This window comes from Aspergillus clavatus, genomic scaffold, assembly GCF_000002715.2.
Source record: "Aspergillus clavatus NRRL 1 1099423829802 genomic scaffold, whole genome shotgun sequence".
Classification (NCBI taxonomy): Eukaryota; Fungi; Ascomycota; class Eurotiomycetes; order Eurotiales; family Aspergillaceae; genus Aspergillus; species Aspergillus clavatus.
The window spans coordinates 22,956-34,076 of record NW_001517097.1 but is presented as its reverse complement, the minus strand read 5'-3'; the positions used below and the strand labels follow the sequence as shown (position 1 = coordinate 34,076).

Genomic DNA, 11,121 nt, shown 5'->3' with positions numbered 1-11,121 from the left:
CTAAAATTTTAGAGCGCCTGACCTATATAGCCGACACAAAGTGTGTATCCAGGATCACCATACACATGTAATCAATATGCAGTACATAGTGAGATTACATAGAAGGGCGAGAAGGGATATTCCCCAGCATCAAGAATTCGCTACTCTACCAGAATACAATCCAGTTCATGGGGATGTAGTATAGGATTCTTCATACCAGATACACATCTGACCCAAATACGTCGTCCCTATCCACCAGCGCCTCCCGTCACAGCTTCCCGTGGAAAACTCACCGCCGAGTCCCACGTGCTCTTACCAAGCTCAGTAAGCCCCAATGAAAATCAACGATGCAGACCTATATTCATTCATGGAACTGAACCCAAAGAAATATACTCTGGTGCACCATCAGGATTGCCAGCAACACATAATGCAGTGAAACCCGATGAGTATTCATATCACAAAAATTTATATACCGTCCACAACCAGCCAAGCAGCATTGGGAAAACCAGGCAGAAATAGAACATGGCTCGACACAATAAAGCAAAGGCACGCCGTCAAAGCCAAAAGGCCATGTCAGTGAAGAACCGCACAGGTATTATAAATCCATGCATAGCAGCACTGAAAGGCATATCTCTGACGATTCAAAGCCCCTGGACAGCAACATCTCACAATGCAGCAGGAAGCTATGAACACAGAGGGACGGAACACTTGGCGGACGGGCTCTGATTTTCGCCACAAAGCAGTTCAGTTCGTTAGTGCAGGCCTACAGGGCGATAGACTTGATGCACCAAGCAAAGATGCGCGATGTCAAGATAGTATCTTGAACCAAGACAGCCAAGAAAACGAGGAAGGAATTCGTCAGCCAGTTCACCAGAACCCAAAAACGCTCACCTGCCAATCAAGGGGGCACACCACGCAAATCGAACACGCAAACCCTGAAAGCACTAGCGAGGATGAAATAGTCTTCCCTGGCAGACACGCAAGGGCAAAACGTGTGCAGCCGTCTCAACATCATATCGGTCCGGAGACCGTATTGGGTGATGACATCTTAAATGCCAGCGATTTGACAGAAGTGGAGGAAACTGCCGGATTCGACTGGCAAGCAAATGCCTCGCGTGGATCACGGCGACATACACGGCCAAGTGGAAAGGCGCAGTCGAGTATCATGCATGAAGATGACTTCATCTCAATAGAGACCAACGGCCTGTTTCTAGAGAATAGGAGATCGAGACATTCCCAAGATGAGGAAGATGACGTTCTTGCCGACTACATAGCAAACATTGATGACGAATACGAAAACTCATATTGCGAGCCCGACGCCCATCAGGATTCGAGCAGTGAAGCCGGTGGCAACCAGGACAGCAGGAGAAACTCAATTGTCTCTGCTGGTTCCGGTGAAAGCGAGTATTCCGAGATGCAAATGACACACGAGGACATTCACTGGTCAAGTTCCGGGGATGTCCCACCCGAGTGCGGGCATAAGGAACACAGCTCCGTCGGTGAATGTTTGCCCGATTTTACTCATTCGATGACCCCCAACCGTATGTTGAAAGGAATAGACCATATGCACGAGCGAGAATGCGTCTCTCACACACCTACGTCTGTGAGCCGCAACTCGTCTCACGTCGTCGGCCTTACTACATCTAGTGCATCCGAAACAAACGAGATCGAGGAATCCACTCGTCACACTGGAGCAGATACTCACAGCCAGCTAAAACCCGAGAGACAGGCCAGCCGTTTATCTTACCCATACCGGAATCGCGGCAAACCAGAAGCGCACCATATTGCCTCGGCAACAGCATTTGCGGATGCATTGGAGACAGATCCTTTTTATGGGTTTGATATCATGGACTTCAACAGACCTAGTCTTCGAAAGAAAAAAAAGGGAAAGCAGCCTGACTTCGGCCTATTGCTATCGGATAGCGAGCTTGAACTAGAGCTAGAGCAAGCATGGCAGAATGACAGAGAAAAGAAGAAAACAAGGAAACAGAGACGAGAAGAGCTTCGCGCACAGGGTCTACTAAGTCGGGGTCCCGAAATGCCTAACCTCAAAATTAGATATTCAGATGGCATCGACATCAATGAGTTGAGATTGGAGACGCGAAAGTTTCTCCTATCATCGAAGGATAGGTACGCGCCATGCTTATGACTCCGCGTTATCATTACATTATACGAACATAACTGACACTTGGATTTTTGCTCAGCCTGGCCCTTCCGCCCATGGCTAAGCAGCACAGGAAATTTGTCCATGACATGGCGAATGCGTTGTCCCTCAAATCACACTCTCGAGGGAACGGATCATCTCGATTTCCCGTCCTGTATAGGACCTCTCGCACACCGAGCTATACGCAAAGAACGATTATTCAAGTAGACAAAACATTATCGAGCGCGAAATTTAACCGACGCGCTTCTAAATTAGGCGAGGGAAGCTCCGGTAGATCAGCAAAATCTCGCCGGGGCCGCCCCGAATCGTCCGTCAGTTATATGGATGGTGACGTCGTTGGAGCGTCGGCTCCTGCCATCGGAGCGGGCAACAAGGGTAGGGCAATGCTCGAAAAAATGGGATGGAGCTCAGGAACACCTCTTGGTGCATTGAACAACAAGGGAATCCTCCTACCTGTCGCACATGTCGTGAAGAATTCCAAGGCTGGATTAGGGTAGTTGACTGAGGTCATTAAGTCACTACCCTCAACTGTAAATAGCAAATGGAAAGATCCCAGGCTAGGATTTGCAATTACAATCTGGCTGGACTAAAGCAGTGCAATGAATTCATCAACTCACTATCTCCTTTATGATTGAATGGCGGTTATTGGGTCGACTGAAAGTTCCCATAGCGACTTTATAACCATCCCAAATGTTACTACTACACAGGGAAGATACCTGGTATTTAACCAGTCTGATTTGTGGGAGTCGAATTCGGCCTGCAATAACTGCTACCTTAACTGCGGTTGAGCGTGGTCGTATTTTCTTACATGGGTGAGAAGCTGGGTCCTGGAGAAAGTAGCGTTGCACGTTGCACACTTCAATTTTGTTCATTGATCGAGAGTTTCGCGAGCTACTTCCAAGCTCGCTTTTTCTTGGCTTTTCCGATATTTTTAGGGGGTGCAACAGGCGATGTTTCGCTGGCGTCGGAAGGACGTTGTTGGAATGGCGAGTTGGTGTTCTCGATGGCTTCTTCGGCGGGATTTGCCTCCAAGTTTATGCTTTCATTGAACGTTTTGTCCAAGTCCTGATCGGTATCATCGTCCCTGGTAACCGGGAAATCGTCCTCACCCATGTGCTTGGAGCAATCTCCATTTCGAGGAGATTGTGTATTGGACGCCGCAGTAGGATAAAATCCACCAGATATTCCACTAAAGCTTTTGTCTTCTGAAGTACGGCGGTTGATTGAGGAAAAATTTCTTGCGGCGCCATCTTCAAGCATCGATTGTACTTCACCTTGCTGGGCCTCATTTTGGTCCAAGTTTAATCGATCACTCTCTGCTCTCATTTCCCATCGAAGTTGTTTGACTGCTCTGTTGTGCTTCTTGCTACGCTCATGGGCGTTGAATTGGTTCAAGCTTTTAAAATCCTTCCTGCACACAATGCATTCAAAATGCTCCGGTTCGGATTCGGAGAAATCCGAATCTTCATCGTCAATCTCTTCCGATTTCGCCCAATCCGGTGTGATGTGCTCACGGAGTTTTGCCTCGTTTGCCGCTCTTGATTTGGCAGCTTGTGCCACGGCGGTTTGGCGAAGGGATTCCTGTCGTTGCGATTCACTGCGAATGCCAGCTCTATACCGCGGATCCCGCTTTTTCACGAATGCTACAAGTGACCTCACGGCCTCGTTGAATTGGCGGATACTTTCGTCTCGGAGACGTCTGTTTTCCTTCTCCATCAGTCTGCGAACACGGCGGTCTGGTGCCTCGGAGTAGCGATACACATCTCGCCAAGCGAAGGATTTTTTGGTGGCAAAACTACTCCAGACAGCATAAAACGGTCTGACGACGTCTTCGAAACTGTCCTGCTGGTTCCCAAAGCTTGGGTAATCAACGACATCCATATTTTGTGATCGACAAGCTGTTCGTTCTTCGAGGGATATCTTGGAGAAGACCTCTTGCAGGCCACCGTAAAATCCACATGGGGCATCTGAGAAATCCATATCAGGGCTGAATTGCGAGAACAGCTTCAATATATCATCTGAAGTTATCATTTGGCTGTCACGGGCGTATTCGCTTTTCCCGTGCGCTCCATTTGGGCTCAAGAATGCATCTCGATGAGTATCATACCAGGACCGCTCTTGGGGATCAGAAAGGACTTGGTATGCTGATTGTATCTCTGCAAATAATTTTGTCGCCGCTTCGACATTGCCATAGTTTTTATCTGGATGCAGCTCGAGTGCTTTCTTCTTGTATGCTTTTCTGATCCTATGTGTCGCGATACAGGAATCAGTCCTAACCATTCATGCAGCCTTCTAGGATTGGGGTACATACTCATCCAAAGGTGCATTGTGTGGGATTGCAAGAAGTTCATAGAAATCGACCTTGTGCTCTCTGGAGCTGGATCCTGAGAATTCTGTGTCCTCTTGTGATGTTGTGGATTGTGATTGGCCCATGGGGGATGTGTTCTGGCTGAAGTGATACTTGGTGTGGCTGAGTGGTGCACTTCTCCTTACCTGAATATTCCATGGCTGAATTTTTAGGATGGTGGGGATACCTCATCAAAGTCAGTTACCCAGCAGGATGATCAGGTTCATATGAATTAGCACCCCCACTAGTGAAATGTTACTAGGACAGATGCTCACTACACTTACTCTGTACAGAGGTGTTGTCATGTGATACTATGATGCATTACCTTAAAATCTAAAAAGTCATGACCTGGGCTCCTTAATATATAATTAATTTAATTATTAATTTATATTATACGGCTTTATCAAGTTTATATATAATTAACATTATAAATTTGTTTAATAGTTTTTAAATCTTTAATTTATACTGTGAGTTCTTTTATTTCCTATGTTTTTATCTACAAAGGTGTGGTGCAAAAGGATCCAGCATGCTAGTAAACTTAGTGTAAGAATTCTACATAGCTTATACACTAAAATTACTAGGGAGAACTATTAGGCTACTATCTTCTCTAGTTCTCCTAATTTCATCTAGTTCTTCTACTTTAACTTCTATTAGAAAAAGAAATTTAAAGCTATTCAGAACCCCTTTTTCTTCCCTTTTTATCTTAAAAGAAGGATTCACCACAGAACTTAGGCTATCTTACTACTAGCCAGCCTGCCTGCCTACCTGCCTGCCTACCTACCTGTAAGGCCTCCTAATAGTATAGTGAAGATATCCATCTTGCCTACGCGAGGGTATCTCTTAGTTAGCCCTTACTAAGCAGCAGGTTGGGTAAATTCTCCCTCATGGAGGAAGAATCCCAACCTAGTATTAATCTACTTAAATTATCTAAATTCTTAAAATCTAAGCTATTCTTTTATACTAGTTATATTTCCTATATAAAACCTAGTGTTCTTATAATTTTAATACTTAATCTATTATAACTAGTCTATTAGAAAAGATAATAACTAATAGAGTAGGCTTATAAGCCCCTAAAGGATCTTAGGATTAAAAGAATACCTCCTATAAAGTAGAAATTAATAAACCCTATAAAGAATCCTTAGGATCTCTAGAAATAATCTATAAGAAAAGAGCTATAGAGGTAGGGCCTATTAAGTCTTTATAGAGAAAAGAAAAAAGGGTTTAATAAGGAACCTAAAGTATCTTATAAGACTAAGATAAAAATATAAATAGAGGATAAGGGACTAATATCTCTATCTCTAATCTAGAGAATATAAATAATAAGGCTCTTATATAGAGACTTAACCTTCTAGAGTAAATAATAATAATCTAGAATAAATTATTCCTATCTATATAAAAGTATAAAAAATAGTTATTAAATACTATAAATAATCTATCTATAAAGCACCCTATAATATTAACTAAGCTATCTATAAATTATAAGTTATATTTAATAGAAAGTTATATAATATACTAAGTATTTATTATAAAGATTAAATTATATATAGATAGTATATTAGTATTACTGAGGGTAAGGTAGTATCACCAGGGGTGAAGAGAAATAGGCTGGGCTAATGCCTCTTCACTTACCTGGGGTAAGAGCTTCTATTTATACCTAGCTACTGGCTATCTATCTAAAAGATAAGTTATAGATATTATAGAAATTTCTTAGGTTAACCTTAGTAACCTAGAGTTAACCTTAATAATTATTAATCTACTTATAATATTTATTCACTAATATTATATCCTCCCCTACTTAAGGTAAAGCCTATCCTTAGTAGGTTATCTAGCTCTTTACTAAAAGATCCTTATAATCTAAGGGAGTGATATTATACATAGTAAGTAGGATTAGATTTATCCTTAGTAAGTAATATTAGATTATATTTAGTGAGTAGTATTAGATTACTTAGAGGGTAGTATTAGATTACTTAGAGGGTAGTATTAGATTACTTAGTAAGTAGGGTTACTAGTATAATTATTATAGTAGAGGTAAGGTAAGGTTATATATTATTTATTTTAATTTTAAGTAACTCTACTTTATCTTACTTATTTTTTTTTTATCTCTTATATTTCTCCTTCTCTTTTCTCCCCCTGTAAGTATCTTCCTTTTTATTATATTAATTACTATCTCTCTTTTAATAAGTCTTTTTCTTTATATACTAGTCTCCTATATTCTTCTTATACTTAGTAAATATAAGTACTCTATAAAAGAAGGGTAAAGGCTATCTTATCTATTAAAAAAATATAATTATTTTTAATAAGTTTAGTAAGTACCCTTCCTAGCTTTAGTAATTATCTCTTACTAGTAGTAGAAGCTTATCTTAGTAGGCCTAATAAAAGTATATTAAAGATAATAAATATTATTTACTTAATTACCTAGAAGTTTAATAAGAAGAAGCTAGATATAAAGAAATATACTTACTTAGGCTATATATTAGCTACTATTCTTTAGTAGTAAGATATATCTCATACCTATATATTAGCTTATAATAATTATTTTTTAGGTAAGGATTCCTTTAGGGGATATATCTCTACTCTTAGTTATAATAGATTTATATTCTTTTAGGGATCCTATACTAACTATACTTAAAGTAATTAAAGATTAGTATATTTATTCTATATATAGGATTTTTATATATAGGATTCTAATACTCTTAATAAGTATATATTCTTCTTAGTAAATATTTTTTATCTATAGTTATTAATCTTTCTTACTTCTATAAATCTATTATTTAAGCTAGTAGTCTTAGCTTCCTTACTAATTATAATAATAAGTTATATAATTAGCCTGCTAAGCTAGTAGTAGTAACTAGTAATTATAGTAAGAAGTTAGATAATAGTGCTAGTAAAGGTTCTCTAAATAATAATAAGTATATATAATCTAGTATAAAAAATAATATTAATTCCTTTATAATAGAGGTAGGTCCTTCTAGTATTTTTTATAGTAAAGGCTCTTCTCCTATAGTAGAGATAGGTTTATTTAGTATTTCTTATAGTAAAGGTTCTTCTCCTATAGTAGAGGAGGCTCTAGCTAAGAAGTATTATCTTTTTTTAAAATATTCTATAGTAATAGTGATTAGTCTAACTAAGAGATATTATTCTACTATAATAACTCTATCTTATTCTTAGATTAGTTCTTCTTTAGTAACTCCCTCTCTTACTTAAAATAATTTAATTAGGTTAACTCTCTCTCTCTCTTAGGTTAATTCTACTATAGTAACTTTTTCTTATACTTTAGTAAGTATCTTATTAATAACCTTAATAAAGAGTTTTATTAGGTATTATTCTTCTTTATTATTACTTAGTTATAAAAATTCTTTTAATAGAGTTTATATTTCCTAGCTAGTAAGTTATATTAACTAGGGTAATTATTATAATCTTTTTATAATTTTTTAGGATCTTTAGGTATTTACTTATTATATTAAGGCTTATCTAGAGGAATTAGTATCTTCTTTTAGTAATAATAATAATTTATTCTAGTTAGCTAAGGCCTTATCTTATAGGATTCTTAATATAAAGTTTAACTTAAACTTTTAATTAATAATTATTTATTATTTTAGTTAATTAGTGTGATTCTTAATACCCTATTATAATTAGTTTTTTTTTTTAATTAGTAAAATCTATTAGTCTATAATTTCTTTTCTTCTTCTTAGGAATATAATTCTAGTATAGTATTATTTTCTAATCTATTTATATAAATATATTATCTTTATATTACTCTGTTTACTCCTAATAAGGAGGTATTATAATTATAAATAATTCTTTAAAATCTATCTTTCTAGTATTTTTTTAAGGTATTAATTTTAAATTATTACTTTAAATTCCCTTCTAGTCCTTATTATCTAAAATAGTTAAGTCTTTATTATTCTATAGCTTTAGTAACTCTATTTATTATTATATAAGGTGGCTATTCCTTACTAATTTTTATTTATTAGTATATTAAGTTTTTTATTTATTTATTTTATATTATATCCCTAATCCCTTCCCTATTTATTATAAACTTTCTTCTAAATATTTTTACTTATTATATCCTTCTGCTATATACTATAATAGTGCTTTATATAATAGTATTAGAGGGTTAATCTTATTAAGTACCTTTTATATTTTAATTAGATTAGAGATTAATAGACCTACCTTCTATAGCCTAATATTAAGACTTATTAATATTTATAAATATTATAGGTTATCTCTTACCTCTACTTCTACTAATCTTTATTTATTAATAAGGTTCTTCAGGGTATATCTACCTAGTTCCTATAATATATATATTTTAAGGGGGTAGGCCTTAATTATCTTATATAGCTTAAATTACTTACTCTTAAATTTTTAAGAGCTATTATTTTATATAAGAACTTATTAGCCTATCTTAAGATAACTTTTTTTTATTTATAAATCTTAGATTATCCCTCTCTTAATTAAATATTCTAATAGCTTCTTATTTACTAGTACTTATATATATATTACTCTTATAAGTCTATTATAATTATTTTCCTCTATAGGTTCTCTTATATCTTCTAGTAATCTTAGTTTAATCCTATATAATAGATAGAAGGGGCTTTTACTAGTATTTATATAGGTATATATTTATATTATAAATATAGCTAGATAAAGATATTTATCCTATAGCTATATTAGTTTCTTTATTAAATATTTTATAAGTATTTATCTTAGGAGTTTATTAAGGTTTTTATTCTTTCTGTTTATATAGGGATAATTTAGTATTATTATATAGTATTTTATTTTTAAGATTTTTATAAAGATCTCTACTATATATAATAGAAGGTTTATATTATTATTAAATACTATCTTATTAAAGGTGCTATACTAAGTAAATATCTCTTTATATAAGAATTTTACTATTATTTTATTTATAGTATATAGAATAGCTTTTAGAATAACCTATCCTATTATATAGTTAATAGCAGTAATAATTTATTTATTATTATTTAGTATTACTAGCAGGTATCTAATAAGATTAATATCTTAGTATTTAAAAGGCTAGATATCTTTCTTTACTATATAATATTATTATTTCTATTTAAGATGTTTCTTTAACCCTTATAATATTTAATAATTTAGGCATTCCTTAACTATAGCTTAGATATTATATTATAGAGAAGGCTACTAGGCTTAAGTTCTAATAGCTCCTAGTAATATTAGATAGTCTATATAGCTATATTCTCTATATATTTCTTATAGGAAGTCTCTTTAGAATAAAATCTCTAGATATAGGGCATCTCTAATATCTATAATATAGATTAATTTCTAATAATATATAAATTATCCTCCTAAGTATTATCTACCTATAATTTAATTTAGTAAGAGGTATAATACCTCTTTTTTTAGTTTAAAAAATAGGGCTATTATTAGTATAAGCTTCTACTTCCTTTTATCCTATAGTAAGATCTATAGCTCTAGGTATTCTACTATAGTATTATATTATTTATACTCTATAAGGTTATTTAGGCTTTTAAAATATCTTATCTCTATTATTTCTTATACTTTTAATATATTAAGTAAAGTTCTTTTAGTAATATTACCTAGCTCTTCTTCTATAAAGTTAAGATATTAGCTAATTATATCTAGTACTATTACTTTATTATCTTTTTAATAGTAGATTTCTAAGTTATAACTTTAGAATTCTTCTATCTATTAAGTAAGCTACTTTAAATACTTAGTTATATTTATAAGATATTAAAGGCTCTTATAATTAGTTACTATTATTATTATCTTTCTATTATTAATATAATAATCTTATCTCTAAAGAGCTTCTTTTATTATAAGTAGCTCCTTCTCTTATATTAGATAGTTTCTTTCTATATTACTAAGCTTCCTTCTATTAAATATAATTAGGTAAAGTTTATAATTCTTATCTTCTTATATTAAAACTATTCCTACTATCTATTCTAAGGTATTAGTCTTAATTTAATAAGATTAATTAAGATTTATAATTATTAGTATTAGTATAGTGACTATTAGTTCTTTTAAGTTAGTAAAAATATCTTAATATCTTACTATCTAAGTAATTAAATAGAATTTCTTCTTCTAAAGATCTTTATCTAACTTCTTTAGTAGGTTATAGAGGGTAGCTATAATTTATATAAATCCTAGTATAAATTAGTAATAATATATTATAAGTCTAAGAAATTATTATACTTTATAGATATTTTTTAGTTTTAGCTATTAGATAATAACTTCTATCTTAGCTAGTATTAGCTTTATAGTTCTTTCTCTAATAATATATCTATAGAATTTAATTTCTTATTAACTAAATTTATACTTTAAAGCTTTTATAAATAGCTAGTTCCTTTATAATTAGATAAGAACTTCTTATATATATTATTTATATTCTTCTTTACTCACTAAGAATATTAAGATATTATTAAGATATACTACTATATATAGGAGATCTTATAGTTAACTATTTATATATATCTAGAATATTATAGGTATATTATAGAGTCTAAATAATATTATAAGGAACTTATATTTCTTAAAGAAGGTATTAAATATTATCTTAGTAATTAAATTATCTACTATCTATAATTACTAGTATCCTAAGAGAAGATTAATTTTTAATAGGATCTTTATC

The 11,121-nt window shown here is 33.6% G+C and overlaps 2 protein-coding genes across 2 annotated transcripts, besides 6 other annotated features; one reads left to right on the top strand and one right to left on the bottom strand.

Annotated features, from left to right (window-relative positions):
- Positions 1-649: 649 nt before the first annotated feature.
- Positions 650-2,640, top strand: ACLA_033340 (putative R3H and G-patch domain protein; the record flags this gene model as incomplete). Its single annotated transcript, XM_001270556.1, has 2 exons — positions 650-2,109; positions 2,184-2,640. 2 exons carry the CDS (start codon positions 650-652, stop codon positions 2,638-2,640), a joined length of 1,917 nt encoding a protein of 638 aa, XP_001270557.1.
- A 394-nt stretch (positions 2,641-3,034) lies between these two features.
- On the bottom strand, positions 3,035-4,576 carry ACLA_033330 (putative C2H2 finger domain protein; the record flags this gene model as incomplete). Its single annotated transcript, XM_001270555.1, has 2 exons — positions 3,035-4,388; positions 4,455-4,576. 2 exons carry the CDS (start codon positions 4,574-4,576, stop codon positions 3,035-3,037), a joined length of 1,476 nt encoding a protein of 491 aa, XP_001270556.1.
- Positions 4,577-5,237: 661 nt separating this feature from the next.
- Positions 5,238-5,274: a microsatellite.
- Positions 5,244-5,274: a microsatellite.
- Positions 5,275-6,366: 1,092 nt separating this feature from the next.
- Positions 6,367-6,478: a microsatellite.
- Positions 6,422-6,483: a microsatellite.
- A 1,969-nt stretch (positions 6,484-8,452) lies between these two features.
- Positions 8,453-8,491: a microsatellite.
- Positions 8,492-10,100: 1,609 nt separating this feature from the next.
- Positions 10,101-11,121: part of a mobile genetic element that runs on past the window's edge.